The 17,122-nt window shown below is 42.5% G+C and overlaps 1 protein-coding gene across 1 annotated transcript; it reads left to right on the forward strand.

The window, feature by feature from the left end:
• Nucleotides 1-7,708: 7,708 nt before the first annotated feature.
• On the forward strand, nucleotides 7,709-15,287 carry LOC147634938 (uncharacterized). Its single transcript, XM_086803313.1, has 2 exons — nucleotides 7,709-7,911; nucleotides 14,721-15,287. The coding sequence occupies exon 2, from the start codon at nucleotides 14,733-14,735 to the stop codon at nucleotides 15,285-15,287; it is 555 nt and encodes a 184-aa protein (XP_086659439.1). The 5' UTR covers nucleotides 7,709-7,911; nucleotides 14,721-14,732.
• Nucleotides 15,288-17,122: the final 1,835 nt, after the last annotated feature.

Below are 17,122 nucleotides of genomic sequence, written 5' to 3' on the forward strand. Positions count from 1 at the left end.
ATAGGTTTGATTGTAGGTGGCTTTCTTGCATTAGCTTCTTCTTCTTTCCCTACCTTTTGTGAGAGAGAACCATCGTAAAGAAGAATCTCTTGGTGCCTCCATCAAGTTATAGAGATATCTCCCTTAACCCCATTGGTAAAGGAGAATTCTAGTGTGACAATGGAGTGAGCATGCAAGATGGACGAGCTAATGCACCCACATAGAGAAGTTGTAGTTTGCGGCTTGAAGTTGCAGCAGCTCAAAGAGACAAGACCCAACGACACATGCTTTGGCAAGGCTAAGGTCCCAATGACACATGATTTGGCAAGGCTAAAGTAACCTCTTAACTTGAACACCTCTTTACTTGAATAAATACCTATCTAGGCTAAACCATCTCAATCCGTATCTTTCTCATAGGAAATTTGTAATCATAGGCCACTACCATCATTTTCTTATTTTTGGATCTAGGGGTTGAGATTTTCCCCCGAGCAATGTAATAATCTTTGAATAAATAAAATTAGTATTTTCTTTAAGAAATATTGTTAATCATTGTAAATATTTTGATACAAAAAGAGTATTTTCTTTCAGAAATAAATCATGAAATGTAGACATCATGCTTAGAATATTGCACGAAAAGTGGAGGCATTGGATAATGATTTTAAAGAATCACTTTGCATGTTAGAACTAGGTCCATTTCAAGGTAAAGAAAATAATATCAAATAAGTAATTTTAAATTAGCCCAATTCCATGGATAAGTACTTTGATATAGCTTCCAAGAGTAAAAGATGAATGAATTCATAGAATCATCTCAAGCAGGGACCATCATTGCGTTGTACCACCAAGCTTCTCCAAGTCTTATCCATTATGCTCCAAAATGTACGTTGAAACGTTTCTTTATGAATTCATTCAAAGATTGCCCCAAGGAAAAAACCTAGCATAGGTACTCCCTCCCCCCCCCCCAAAAAAAAAAATTCAACTCAAGGAAATTTCTAATTTTGAATTTTGGGTTGCCTAAACCAAAAAGAAGTCGAAGACAAGACTTGAGTCAAGTCTTTGAGGTCAGAGGACCAGTGGACAAGATTCTTACCCCAATTTACAATTAAGTATGTAGCATCAACTCAAGAAAGAGTGCAAATGCTTCAGATGTGGTAGCAATCATAGTGATTACCTGAATGCTCATGTTGTTGCTACTTTTCCAACTCCAAATGCCCTAGGATTCCCATACCAGACCTACAACTTCGTGGAGCCCTGTCTCGTAAGTGGAGAAATCAATGGAGGTAAGTTCTAGCAGAGCCAGCTATGTCTAATGCCATTACAATTGTTGTGACTAAGAGAAAGAAAAGGTAGGATTCATGCCACTAACGAGTATCACAATCAAAATCCGTAATTTCCAGAAGCACTAATTCATTCATTTTGCCTAAATGCTTTTGGTTGATTTAGGAAGCACTCATTCATTCACAAGATGCTTGCATAAGTTAGTAATCAACCAAAAACAATGGTAAACCAATGCAAGAGGAATTGGCTAGTGGTGGGAAGATTTAGTTCTCCTTAGATGGAAACTTAATCGAATATTTTGCCCTTAAGCATACATGACATAATTCTTCGGATGGATTGACTTACTCAAAATCAAGCTGACATCCATTGCCACAACAAAGGAACTATTTCTTTCATGGATCTTCATAGGAACTTAGGTGAAAGGAATTAGAGTAACTAGAACTCCTACAATTGGAGTTTGTGGATGCACATTTGGAGGCTCAATAGTAGGAACACATTGTTGTGAAGAGGAGGAAGCATCAACATCTCACAAATTAGCATCCTCATGAAATCCCAAGCTAGGCTATATAATTAGTCAATTTATGCATTTTCCTTGTCTATTTTCACATGTGAATGGTTTTAATTCTTTTTTTCGATTGGTTCAATTAATTGAACCAATCGATTGGTTTAATTAATTGAATAAATAATTTTATGTGGAGTCAATGTAGTTCACCCTCGACACAAAGATAATCACCTTAGCATAATTTTTATAGAGCTCAATTATATCACTTAGAACCTTTTCCCAAATAATAAATCAAACCTTGTAAATTTTAGGGCATCTTGTTGATTTTTGAGAAATTAAATCTCTGCAAACCCCAAAACATAGAATCTAAAGGTCAAGAATAGTTAAATAGACCTTAGAAAAATGAAAGCTTATAACCTTAGGTTATTTTGTAAATTTATGAGTATTCCTTTACACTTTTATTAATTCAAAGCATGGATAGGATAAGGTTAATTGACCTAACCCTAGGAAATTAATTAATGATTGGATTAACCCTTAAATTGGTAGAGAGAGAAGTACTAGTACACACGCACAATTTATCTTGGAAATCTTTTACATGTGCATAAAACAATTTCTTAAATTCAAGGATATGTGAATGTACACACAGTGAGCGCGACTGAAGTCTATGCAGACCCAAAATATTGTTGCAAGTTTGCCAAAGTTTAAGGTTGATGGTACACATAAGGTATGTGAAGCATGCCAACTTGGTAAGCAGGCCAAACATGCTTTCCTACATGAAAAGCATGTTACTGCAAGGCCACTGGATGTCATACATTCAGATGTATGGGGACCAACCAAGACTGCAACAATTGCAGGTTGCAGGTACTATGTTACATTCATTGATGACCACACTAGGAAAGTGTGCGTTTATTTCATGAAGGAGAAAAGTGAGGTGTTTACTCACTTTCAGAGATTTAAGCCTTGGTCGAGAAGGAAAAAGGCATGCAAGTAAAATGCCTAAGATCAAATGGTCGGGGAGAATATTTCTCTAATGAGTTCAATGATTTCTTGAGAAAGCAGGGAATCAAGAGGTAGTTTATGTGCAGGTACACTCTGCAACAACAGAATGGTGTTGCAGAAAGGAAAAATAGGCACATTGCAAAAGTGGCACGTGCCTTGATTGGCTGAAAAGAATATGCCACATTACTTTTGGGCAGAAGCAGTAGCAACTGCTACGTACATTATGAGCAAGACACCCACTGCAGCTATTCATGGTATGACTCCTAAAACAAAAGTTTACAGGCATAAGATCGGATGTTTCTCACTTGAAAGTGTTTGGGTGTATTGCATATATACATGTTCCTAATGAAGTGAGAACAAAGCTGGATCCAAGGCAGAGAAATGCATCTTCATTGGTTATGCTATGGAGCAAAAAGGTTATAGATGCTATAATGCTACCACTCGTGAGATGCGAGTAAGCAGAGATGTTGTCTTCGATGAGATGAGTAGCTGGTATGCACCAGTAGTGAAGGCAACAGCATATGCAGATGTCTTCGATGAGATGAGTAGCTAGTATGCACTAGTAGTGAAGGCAACAGCATATGCTGATGTTACACCACATGTAGAGCAACAATCACAGGTGCTGAGTGGACTTGGGGAGTCCTTGAGCAGTGGATCCAATGTTAGCCCATGGTCAGAGCCCATGGTCAGGCAGGTTGAGGAATGATGCAAGTACACATGTATCATGGAAAGGGAAGGAAAAGGTAGATCAACCTTTTGTGCCTGATTTGTCAGCAGGTCACTCATATGTGGATGGTGACTCTAGTGTCTCTGATGAGCAGAGCCTTGATGAGGACCTTGTCATTCCGTCTATGGTTACTCCTGGTGTAAGGAGAACCGGGGTTGTTTTGAGGACACCTGGTAGTGATCCAGGTGTACATAGGTCTACGAGGGTTAAATACCCTATTGTTGACAGGTTCAGATATGATGGATATACGGCCCATCATTATGCTTACATGGTAAAATCAATACAGGAGGTTGAGCCCACTTGCTCTTGGAAATAAGAAATGGGAAGATGCCATGGATGAGAAGATGGCAGCATTGGATGCAAATGCAACATGGGAGTTAGTGCCTTTGCCTAAGGAAAAGAAGGCAATTGGATGTAAGTGGGTGTATAAAGTCAAGCACAATGCTGATGGTTCAATGAGAGCAGGTACAAGACAAGATTGGTTGCCAAGGACTATGCGTAGACTTATGGCATAGACTATGAGGAGACATTCAGTGCTGGGTTGCAAGAATGACAACCGTGAGAGCTGTCATTGCTATGACTGCAGCAAAGGGTTGGTCTTTACATCAAATGGATGTAAAGAATGCTTTCTTGCATGGTGATTTGCAAGAAGAAGTGTACATGATGCAGCCACCAGGTTATGAGAGTGATGCACATCCAGATTTTGTGTGCACGTTACGCAAAGCCTTGTATGGCTTGAAGCAGGCACCCAAAGCATGGTCAAACAAGATCGGGGAGTATCTTGTTACCATTGGATTTCAGATATCCAATGCAGATTTTTCACTATATGTGAAAAAGATAGATAGAGGGATCATGCTATTAGTCATCTATGTGGAATTTGATTATCACTAGTGAGAGTGATGCAGATATACATGATGTCAGAATGCTTTTGAAGCAGAAGTTTGAGATGAAAGATTTGGGTGAGCTGCGGTATTTCTTGGGCATAGAGGTGGTGAGATCACCTCATGGCATTTTGCTATTACAGAGACAGATTGGCTTGGACATGTTGTCCAAGTATGGTGTGACAGGCTGTAAGCCTATTTCAGTGCCATTGGAGCAGCAGAACACAAAGCTTTCCGTAGATACATGTGAGCTTTTGGAGGACCCCACTACATACAGGCGCATAGTGGGTAGTTTGATCTACATGACCATTACAAGGCCAGACTTGAGCTATGATGTTGGACTTGTGAGTTAGTTTATGCAGGCCCCTAGGAAGGCCCCTACGAAGCCACACTTGGATGCGGCTAGATGGATCCTCATGTACATAAAGTCCACAATTAATTATGGACTTTTCTATGAGGCTGGTACAGAGATATAGTTGCATGGGTACACAGATGCTGATTGAGCTGGTCGTATTGCAGCAGATAGGAGATCTACCAATGGTTTTATGTTCTCATTTGGGAGTGCTGCTGTGAGTTGGAGTAAGAAGCAGCCAACAGTTGCCTTGTCGAGTATAGAGACAGAGTACACGGGTGCTGCTATGGCAGCTTGTGAGGTGTCTTGGTTTGAGAAGCTACTTGGTGACATGGGAGAGCCCGTGGATAGAGCAATTATCGTATATTGTGATAACATGAGCAACATACAGTCCAGTAACCCAGTATATCATCCTAGAATGAAACACATTGAGGTGCATTATCACTTTGTGAGGGCGAAGGTTCTAGTAGGAGATGTAGATCTAGTATATGTCAGTACACACAGAGGATTAGGTGGCTGACACCTTCACGAAGGCATTGGGCACAGAGAAGCTCCACAGGTTTAGGAGCTTACTTGGAGTGCAGTGTGTGGAGTTGAGCTCGAGGGGAAGTGTTGAGATATCGAGCGCTTAACTAGTGCTATGGCGGACATTGATGATAGCTTCTGCATCTACACCACTGGCATGGGTTGGTAAGATTATGGGTTATATGCGGCCAGTGGGATGACAGACTGTGTGACAGCCATTTTGGATTACTAGAGACTGGCATAGTTATAGTGCCAGCTCATTTAGTCGAGTTCACATGATGGACGACCCTTGTATGTTGTAGTAGGTGAGTACTAACCCATATAGTGTGTACTCTTATCTTTATGTTACGTTGGTTGAGTAGAGAAGAAGAAGATAGAAGAAAATTCAGCTATCCATCTCTCTCTTGTGTGTGTGTGTTTGCTTGCTAGGGTTTGAAGCTCTCCCTCTCCCCCACATTCTCTTTAAACAGGGAAAGTGTAAGGACTTCGTATACATACTTGCTTAAGAATAGCAATAGTGGCCAAAATGTTTTTAAGTTAGGCCGGTTTAGTGTGAAAACTAGTCACTTGTATAGAAGTCGATTTTGACACAACAATACACATTCATTCCTTTATAATAGAATACTTGTGAGCTCCCCTTCTTCTCTACTCTTGCATACATGTGTTCTATTGGATTCTTGCTAGGATGGTTTGCCTACTTGAATATAGGATTACATGCCACATTCAACACCATGCAAGAGCAAAGGTAGTAGATTCTCCTATGGATTAGAGCTTGGAGAGAACAATACTCGATCCAATAGTGGTAGTCACAATTAGATTCATGAAGTTGATCATGGTACTCATCAATCCCACCCAAGCAATGCTATGCCTATAACCCCGAAGTTCTTCAGTTCGACATGAATCGAGGCCCCACTCAAGTGATCATGATGTATTACTACCATCGTCTTGGTATTCACACACACTCTTGTTGGCATTCACAAAGGTGGCACCGTTGTGAAGCTAGCATTAAGGTGTGTGTTGTAAAACTAGGAGGCAGTAATCAATTGTGGAACTGCCATGGCCGAGGAAAGATTTGTGGGGTGGGTGTGTGTGTGTGGGGGAGGTTATTGGGGGACGACTGGGGGGACGTCTACTTTCCCGATGCTGGAGAGTACACATTGTTCGCATGGCCCGCTCAGCCGAACGTCTACTTTCCCGATGCCGGAGAGTACACATTGGTTGCATGAATCTCTAGGGTTGGGGAAAGATGGGTTCGCTTTGACCAAGAGCTAAAGGAAAAATGCTGCCACTAGTTTTTTTCAACAAATAGTAGTAATTTAATGAAATTATGAAGAAAATGCTTATTCAAATTTGTCTTTTCTTTTCAATGGTGAGAAGGATGATGTCATGTTAGGTTCTCAAAATTGTTTCTGACACAGTGCCTTTTTTGTGTGTATTCGAGATAAAAATGGGTATGCCCCATGCTTATACCTAATGTTAGAAAAAAAAAGTCCTTTAGTGTATTTTTTAGGGCTCAATTTGAAAAAAAAAAGTCGTAATTTTGCTTAGTCTTGATTTTAAAGATTCAAACTTTTGAAATTTTAGTTTTAAACCTATGCAGAAACCAATTGAACTTGAAGAGGTTATCCTTTTTTTCCACTGGCTAGAATAAGTTTTTTTCCTTAACACTGATTATACCACTCCACTTCCCCTATACCCCTTCCTTTCATGATGCTTAAAGGTTTTTCTTTCTAGGCACATAAAAAATTAAGGCATAAGCTACAATAGAGGGTACCAAGGAGGGATAGGAAAATCAAGATTTTTTTTCTAGGCCCATAGAATAAAGTATAAAATATATTGGAGAACCACTATTGGGCTACTTGAGGTTGAAGAGGATCTATGTGTAAGAAAATTGGACTCCAAAGTTACTTGATGAGACAAGAGACATGATATAAAGCTCATGAATAAGGGTACACAATGACTTACGCCAGATACACTTGATCTCAAATTTGGACCAATCCTGAGCATGGGAAACGTTGCGCCCATGCACAATGTGGTAGGAGATTATCATACTATTGCATACAACTAAGCCTTTTTTTGTTATTGGCCTGCTGATGGCTCCACACACACGACTCCACAAAGTTGAGAACACAGAGACTCCACATCGAAGTTGAGAGTAGCCCATCACACGGGCCTGCAGAGGCAGGTAGCTCTGTCTGTGGTCATGAACGACTTGTGGTGGGGACTCTCGTCCTCTGCATATGCATATGTTCAATTCGCTGCATGCCAATGTTCTGGAAGCAGGATCCAAGCAATGTGCTTGGAGTTCTCTTTGATATGTAAGTTAGACAATCCTACTCAAATAGTGCATGCTACACTTCCCAGGCCTACTGCCTTATTCAAGGGCAATGGTGTTATGAAGGCGCTTGAAAAACTGTCTTTAAGTCTGATATTCTCCCCCATGGCTGTTGTTCCAGATATCTTTGGTTTGTGGGCTTTTCCTTACTTAAACACTGTATACATTCTCTGCCGCTTTTGGTATCATAGGCTTCCAGAGACATCAACAAAACGCTCTCCCTCGCTCCCCTACAGCTTAAAAACAAAAGTGCAGAACTCGCCAAAGTCCGAGCAGCCCGCCAAGCTGGAAAGTGGGCAGTCTACCGTGACGGAAGGGCAATAATCGAGGACTTCTGTAAGCCTAAACCCAATTGACTAGCATTCAATGTGCCATCGATATTTTTTGTGTTTATCATCCTAGGGTTTTCATTAATCTTTTGTTTGTACCTAAGTGCACCCCGAAGTGACTGTAATGACTGAGGTACCGGTTTTTGTTCCCATCTGCCTTCAAGGCATTCCGTGGATGTTAATATGACTTTCTTTCTATCTTTCTCTCTCTCTCTCCACACCCACCCACCCCCCATTCAAATGGTTCCAGCAGATTGCACATAAGCACAAAGCTTCCACACTATGACTTCGTGAAACATTACCAATCACACACACCTTTCATCCCCAGTTTCTACCCATTTCTGGTGTCCATTTGGTCCCCTTCTATATGGCCCTTGCTTGTGGGCTGGCCACCCCTTTTTTACTATTTTCTGGAATTTTTCCCAACCATTCTGGCATTTTTCCAGTCGGCCATGTCCAACAGCTCTAGTCGGCCTGTTTATGAGCTCCAGTCGGCCAGCACTTCCCCTGGCCTCTCTTGTTTCATTCAGTCTTGTACATATTTTGCTCCCTCACTTATGGGACTAACAGTGTCTCTTGCTGTCATGTGCACAGTGTGTATCTACCGTGTGCTATACGCATGCAAGACTAGTTTCGAGGCTTGGGGAAGCTTGGAACTAGGTAGGCTGATTGACGAGCTGAGTTAGGGATATACTAACGGGCGAGCACCCAAGTATGGACGGGCGAGCGGTCAAGTGTGGACGCCCGATGACCGGCCAAGAGCCTATAAAAGGGTGGCCAAGGTTAGTTATTGCATGATAGAGAGTCTCGCGAGTTTGTGAGAGCTCTATGGTCTTGGAGCGTGGATCTAGTGCAGACGTGCACCTGCTTTATACAGCCGAGGCCGACAACAGAGGAGTCGTGTTTGTGCAGTTGCATGAGAGAAAACAGAAAAACAGAAAAAAACGCATGTTTGCTTTTCGTTGTTTTTTGGCGCATGAGAGAGCGAGCGAGAGAAGAGCTGGCGAGTGGGTTGCTGGCCGGGTTCTGTTGACGTGGCAGGCAGGCAGGTACGTGGCAAGCAGGCAGGTGTGTTCAAGCGGGCAGGTGCGTGCCTGTAGGCAACCAGGTGGCCAAGCCTGCCAAGCCAGGCCTACGCAGCCTAGCGCACCGGCCAGGCCAGGCCACGCACAGCAGCAGACGCCCAAGCCTACGCTACTGTGTTGCGCAGGCCTACACAGGTTGGCCGACATCAGCAAGTATGACACGCAGGCTACGCACAGGCGTCGGTAGTCCATCAGCATGCTGACGACAGCATCCGTCGGGAAGAAAGCATGCGCCGGCAGCTTCAGTCGCCTGCAACCGGGTTAATTCAGGAGGAGAAGAAAAAAAAAACAACAAGGAAAGCTTACGTTTTTAGCTTTCGTTTTTTTTAAAGAGTTTAATTTTTTTTTTAAAGTTTTAAAAGACCCTCCTCCAAAGTTTAAAGGTGTTTATTTTTTTAAAGGAAAAAGAATATATATATATATATATATATTTATATTTATTCAAGAAAAAAAAACACAAAAGCTAAAGCAAAAGCTAAGCCTAGCTTTTCGAGATTTTTGGCTTCTGGGAAACCTTTATAAACCCCCTGAAGTGGGCTTCTTGCCACACATCTCTCAAGTTCTCAAGTTTTCAAGCTCTCAAGCTCTCAAGTTCGCTCGCATTTTTGTTGTGCAAAGATCGCATTTTCTCTCCACGTACCCTCTTCACGATGTCGACCCAAGAATCAGAGTTGGAGTCCCTCGTGGAACGCGAAGGCTTGCCGGCTCTACGGAAGGAACCGATGCCGATCTTTTTGACGATTTTGTGTCAAAAACAGATTTCCAAGAGTTCAAAGTAGCTCTCGAAGCTTCTTCGACGGAACGTCAGGCACAAATCGCAGCTCAGATGCAAGCTTTGCAGAACTCCATCGCTCTATTGACCACTACTCTCTCTACTTTCTCGGGTATGGGTACCTTGGCTTCAGCTTTAGGCCTGAACATTACTCCGGAACCGTTCGGGGGCGAGCAAAAGCAGCGAACCAAGGAGATCATGGACACGTGGCTACACAAGTGGCAAGTTCACTTTCAGTTTCATCCATATGATGATGGAAAGAAGATCCAGTTAGCAGCAGGTTTCCTGTCCGGCAAAGCTTTGCTTTGGTGGAAGGAACTCAACCCTAAGCCAACAACTTGGGCACAATTTGAAGATATCTTCAAGAAAGAATTCCTCAAGAAAGAGGATGATTACGATGTTGTTGCCCGGTTTTCAACTTTGACCATGACCTCGCAGCACCTCACTTATGAGGTCTACCTCCAGAAGTTTCAGGACTTGTAGATGAAAGCTACAAAGATGGATCCCACTACTCTGTTGGGATTTTTCGTAGCTGGTTTACCAGACTCGTACCGATTACAGGTTAAAAATAACAAATGTAAAACATTGGACGAGGCCATTCATTCAGCTCGTATCTATGATGATACGATGGTCTCTTCCAAGTCGAAACCCGTTACCAGCAAGGGAACAAGCATAAAAGAAAGTTCTCCGCACCTATGGCTAACACGACAGAAGGCAAGTCTTCGGACCAACCTTCGAAGAATTCAAGTTCGACACCAGCGAAGAAGAGACGACTCCTTCGGGCTTTGAAGCTCAAGAAGGAAGGACGTTGTTATATCTGCGAAGAAAAAGGACACATGCGTAACGAGTGACCGAAGAAAAAGGGTACCAAGTCAAACGCAGGACCCAAGCTAAAGGCAGCTAATCAGTTGTCTTTGACAGGTACGTCAATTACTGTACTTTCTCGCCCTAGTACTTGTTTTGATTGTCTGTTCAATTCTAAGGTATTTGGCATGCATGATCTTCTCCGCGTTTATGGAGAAGTGAATGGCCATAAAATTCACATTCTTTTAGACCCTGGCAGTTCGCATAACTTTGTTAACTACAAACTTGTGCAGAAATTGAGTCTTGATACGACACTCAGCGACCATACCTATGAGGTACGTCTACCTGCGGGGGGGAAGACAAGTTTGGGATCGCAAGGTCGAGATGCTTCCAATCCAGATTCAGGACTACAAAGATACTCTGGAATGCTATGTCATGCATCTGAAAAATGTAGACTTGTTATTAGGGATTGAGTGGTTTAAGACTCTTGACGTCCAGATAGATTGGTCTAGTCATATTTTTTCTTTTCAGCATAGGGACACCAACTATAGTATTTTAGGTGATTGTATCCATCCCTCTCAAGGACCTCTTGTAAATACAATTGATTTTGGAAATATAATGGATTCTTCTTTGTATACTGCTTTCCATTGTGTATTGATTCCACTTTCTTCTTTTCTCATCTCTTCCATGGATGTGAATGAATTAAGTGTGTTTGAAAGCAAAGAATTACAGAAGATACTTGATTCATTTCAAGATGTATTTCCTAAGGAATTGCCATCGGGTTTACCACCTGAACGGGCAGTAGATCATCGGGTTTACCACCTGAACGGGCGGTAGATCATCGTATTGACTTGATCCCTGGTGCTCATCCTGTCAGTATTCCACCTTATAGGATGAGCCAAGCTGAGGAAGATGAGTTGGCTAAACAACTCGCAGATTATTTGAGGATGGGCCAGATCCGTCCAAGTAAATCACCTTGGGGTGCACCTGTGTTGCTTAGGAGAAAGAAGGACAATACTAGGCTATCACCAGATACGTATTCATGAAAGGCATGTCGAAAGAACCGCCTTTCGGACTAGGTATGGCCATTACGAGTTTCTCGTATTACCTTTTGGGTTAACCAATGCTCCAGCCACTTTCCAGCAGATGATGAACGATCTTTTTCGTGAACATTTGGGAAAATTTGTGGTGGTGTTCCTGGATGATATTTTGATTTATAGTCGTACTCTTGAGGATCATGTCAGACACCTCACGATTGTCTTATCTATTTTGAGATAGAATCGACTATATGCTAAGTTGAGTAAATGTGAGTTCTTTATGACCGACATCATTTACTTGGGACACAAGATCACTAGAGATGGATTGAGCATTGACTATGACCGAGTTCAGAAGGTTCTGGACTGGCCTATACCGCGAACAGTGAAACAACTTCGTTCTTTTCTCGGTTTTGTTGTTTTTCTTCGGAAATATGTACGGGAGTACTCTCAGCTCACACTACCGATGACCGACTTATTGAAAGGTCGTGGACGTAAGTCCAATCAGCCTATCACTTGGAATAACGATTTGGATATGGCCTTCAGACTTTTGAAAGATAAAGTCAAGGAAGCACCTATCTTAGCATTGCCTAATCCTAGTCGGCCTTATGTTCTTAAAACTGATGCCAGTGACTATGCTATCGGGGCTGCTTTATTTCAAGATGGTAGACCGGTTGCTTTTGAAAGTAAAAAGCTAGACGACACTCAATCTCGTTGGCCAACCCTTGAGAAGGAGCTTTATGCTGTGATTCATGCTCTCAAGGTTTGGAGACATTATTTATATGGCTCCAAGTGTGTGGTATTGACTGATCATCAGTCAATCAAGTATGTGTGTGATGCGGATGATTTGAGAGGTAGGAAAGCTCGTTGGGCAGAGTTAATGCAAGATTTTGATTTTGAGATCCGTTATCGGAAAGGGTCCATGAATAATATTGCAGATGCGCTTAGTCGGATAAGAGAGGTGAATACTTTGTCGTTCACCGAGATTTCTATTGAATTATTTCAGTCATTGAGAGGGCTTTGCAGGACTGATAGTTATTTTGGTCCATTTTGGCAGAAGATCCAGGACGGGAGCTCATTGATTGACCAAGACTTGATGACTGAGCAGTCTACTATTCAGGCTGCAGGAGGCCAGTGGATGATTCGGAATGGTTTGCTATTTCGTAATGACAAAATTTGTGTACCACAGATCTCGGACATTAGGTCCAAGATTCTGAGGGAGTGTCACGACGCCCCTTCTGCTGGACACCCTGGGGTACACAGGACACTATCATTAGTGAAACACACTTTTTATTGGCCGAAGATGAAAGGGTATGTAGAAGATTATGTTCTCAAGTGTCAGATTTGTCAGGCAAATAAAGCTGAACGCTTTAGATAGGCTGGGTTGTTGCATCCTTTACAAATCCCAGGTAATAAATGGGAAAGTATTTCCATGGATTTTATTACCGGATTGCCAAAAACACATCAAGGCCACGATTCTATTTGGGTTGTGGTAGATCGCTTGACAAAAATGGCTAGATTTTTACCGACCCGGAAGACTATTACAGCTACGCAATTAGCTCGGCAGTTTATCGAGCAATTGTTTAGACTGTACGGGTTACCGCAGGACATAGTCAGTGATAGGGACTCTAAGTTTACGAGTGACTTTTGGAAACTTGTTTTTGAGAAGTTGGAAACAACTTTGAATTTGAGTTCCTCAGATCATCCTCAATCTGATGGCCAGACTGAAAGAGTGAATCAGATTTTGGAGGATATGCTTCGAGCATATGTATCCAAAAGACAGAGTTCATGGGAGGATTATCTTCCTATGTTAGAATTTGCATATAACAGTACTAAGCATACGAGTACAGGGTTTAGTCCTTTCATGCTTATGTACGGTTTTCAACCAAGATCACCTGTTACAGTAGGATTCTCAGACTTCAGCATGATGCAGCACGTAATTTTTTGCAAGATGTGCAGGAAATGTTACAAGTTGCAAAGGAATCTATTAGAAGTGCTCAAGACCGAGACAGGTTTTATTCTAATAGACATCGTTCACCTAGAGAGTTCTCTGAAGGAACGATGGTGTATTTGCGAGTTCCGAAAGATTCCAAGACTTTACGGACAGGTAGATCTCCGAAATTATCCACTAGATACTGTGGACCATTTCGTGTTTCACGACGGATTGGTTCAGTTGCATATGAATTGGATTTGCCTTCTCATGTGAAAGTTCATCCTGTATTTCATGTCAGTAGACTTAAGGAAGTACTGGGTGGAGCAGATCAGTTAGTTACTCAAGAAATTATAGATTGCCAAGACATGACATTTGTTCTGCACGAACCTGAAAAGATTCTTGGATTTCGTGAACGAAGATTGCGTAGTACGCTTATCACGGAATACAAGATCAAGTGGAAGGATCGTGTTGAGGAGGACGCTACACTGGAGACATTGACTTCTCTTCAGAGACAATAGTGAGCTCTTAGAGGAAGGGGAGTATGTCATGTGCACAGTGTGTATCTACCGTGTACTATACGCATGCAAGACTAGTTTCGAGGCTTGGGGAAGCCCTTACAGCATATTCCCTGGCCCTGTGTGGCTACCTTTTCTCTCTATATCAAATCCGCATTTTTTGCTTCCCTCTTCTAGTGACCTCAAGGTTGGAGGTATAGTCGACAGAAGCTTCTGCGTTTTTTGCTACAGGAGGATTCTCGGGTGTTGTCTAGCCTCTTACCTCTTAGGGCTGCGTTTTGGTGGGAGGAAAGACCCTATATCAACGTTTTCTGATTTGGACAGTTTTATCTTATGAGGGTTGGTTCTCTTGATTGGATAAATGATGACAACTTCAGATTTGGCTCCCGTACCACTCTCTTGTTGTTTCCTTGATGAGGCAGACAAGTTGGATGGTGGTAACTTTCAGTCATGGAAGTTGTAGGTTACTTCTATTCTTTGGGAGTATGGTTTGATGGAGTTTCTCTCGTACAAGAATCGGTGCTTGCCGGACCTTGCCTCTGCGGAGGATGTGTGTCGGTGGAGGAAGACTGACGGACAAATCTATGGCTTTCTCCTCCTAAATTGTCAGGATTCGGTTCTTCGACATTTCATCTATGCTCCTGATGATGCTTCTACCTTCTATGTGTGGCAGTTGCTTTGTGACATGTATGGTGATGCCAGTGATCGGCAAATGCTTTCTACTTCTGGGTGCTATGCAGCCAATGATTTTGTGGATACGTCTTTTGGAGATGTTCCTGCAGCAAAGGATAATGGGCCAGTTTTGCTCATTGCATCTGAGGAGTTTGTTTCTCCTGTTGCCCTGCCTTCAATTTATGTGCATACTTCTCCTTGCAAGGATGATATCTCTGGTAATGTTTTTGAGGAAGACAGTGGGCTATCTTTGCTCACAATTTCTGAGGGGGATTTTTCTCCTATTGCTTCGTCTCCGATTCTTTCTTCGTCAACCAGTGACCAGGATGTGTTGCTGGTCCCTTTGCCTTCTATGGAGGAGCCTGCTTCTACGTTGTGTTATGCTATTGAGGAGGCTACTACTACTTCAATTACCACTACAGTGAATGTTCCTACTTCCCTTACTCTGTGTGAGGATTTTGGATTGTGGTCAGGTTTGTCCGTGCCTGGGGCACAATGGTACTTCCAGGGATTGAAGGATTGGGATTTGGATTTGGATTTGGATTTGGTTGGGCCTGTGGAGTCCTGACATCAATTTTCAGAGGGGGAGTGAGTTCTTACATCTGGCGATGCCGACCTTCGAGAAGGGTGCTATTATACAGCATTTGGCTACTCTTGGTACAGAGTTGGAGCAGATGGACTCTATTTCTTTTGAGGGTATTATCTTCTTGGAGCTACAGGCTTCTAGGGATTCCTGTGACATTGTATTTATGTTTGGGTTTGGCATCGATATTTGGAGTAGCACGATGCAACCTTCATGGTTCATTTCTTCTAGAAGAAGAGTGTGCGTGGCAGCTTGTTCTGTTACTTTTGTAGCTGAGTTGCTGTGGAGATTGCTTGTGGAGCTTTCCTGGTACCTGTTGTTGCTGCTTTCTTTTGTCTTTGACAGAGGACGCCTTCTTCGGCTTCTCGGAGATATGTTCAACATCTGGTGCTGAGAGGGGGGTGTTAACACATTCATCCCGAGTTTCTACCCATTTCTGGTGTCCATTTGGTCCCCTTTTGTATGGCCCTTGCTTGTGGGCTGGCCACCCCTTTTTTTCTATTTTTCTGGGATATTTCCCAGCCATTCTGGCATTTTTCCAGTCGGCCATGTCCAACAGCTCCAGTCGGCCTGTTTATGAGCTCCAGTCGTCCAGCACTTCCCCACTATAAATAGTGGGTGCTGGCCTCTCTTGTTTCATTCAGTCTTGTACATATTTTGCTCCCTCACTTATGAGACTAACAGTGTCTCTTGCTTGGGACTGTTTTGCTTCAGTATATTCAACATAGTTTGCTCCATATCTCTCTCTCTCTCTTGCACTCTCTATTCAGCACATTCTGGTGCCACTCTGCTTCCGCTCTGTGCACTCTTTCACTTTCTAGTTCCTGAAACATTACCTTTCAGGCTCTACTTCTGTTATGTACCTGGAGCTAATCCTTGGATTAGCAGGCCTAATCCAGTAAGGCTTCATCCAGTAAGGCTTCAAGACCCTAGGATTAGGAGAAAGCAAGTAAATGCTGAGGGCTAAGGTTCAAAAATTAATAAAACTACGCTACTGGCTATCTACACAGGAAAGCTATTTATAGCAACACTTATAACCATATAAGTGATGCCTTGGATATTACTGTGTGATAACCCAAGGCATTTATATAGTGATAACTACAAGGTCCCTCCCCTAATCTAGCAAAGTTAGGGGACCTTGGGATTAGGAGGTAGCAGGCATATGTAGAGGGCTAAGGTTCAAAATGAATAAAACTAAGCTATGGCTATCTATAGCAGGTTAGCTATTTATAGCAACAATTGTCAATATTTGCGTGATGCCTTGGGTTATTATCGTGTAATCAGTCATGCGGTGCACTTCTGATGGGACTGTGCCTGGATCAGAGTTTCTACTCCTGCCGTGGAAATGGCAGATCACAAATAGTCCTGCCGAGGGCCCCTGTGGACAGGCATTGCTGGTATGGGATGCCAGTGCTGACTGGCATGTATCTGTGGAGTGGAGCCTTAGCCCCTGGCTCGAGGGTGGATCGAAGTAGTGATCCTATGGTTGGGTGGTGAGCTTGCCTCCCATTTTATTTGGTTTTCTCTAGTTTTGTTTTGGATTGTGTTTAGGAGATCTTCGTTAGTAGACATGCCTGTGTTTAGGAGATCTTCGTTAGTGGACAGACCTGCAAGGCTTCTTACAACTTCTTCCTTTCAACCAGAAACCATAACTACTGTCAGCAAAAAAGGGTAGAATTTCAGTGAGACTCAAATCAGAAAAAACACAACTATGTAGAGCATCAGACAGCCACACAATATAGCTAAGTGAAAACTCACCAAAAACAACTTGCAAAGCCAAGCTCATTAAATATAAAGCTAAACAAAGCTCACACCAGTGC

This window comes from Cibotium barometz, chromosome 10, assembly GCF_041138505.1.
Source record: "Cibotium barometz isolate CiBa-2024 chromosome 10, ASM4113850v1, whole genome shotgun sequence".
Taxonomy (NCBI): domain Eukaryota; kingdom Viridiplantae; phylum Streptophyta; class Polypodiopsida; order Cyatheales; family Cibotiaceae; genus Cibotium; species Cibotium barometz.

Bases quoted from the DNA above. Each gene is read 5' to 3' on its own strand.
- LOC147634938 (XM_086803313.1), top strand. From the start codon at position 14,733: ATGTATGGTGATGCCAGTGATCGGCAAATGCTTTCTACTTCTGGGTGC.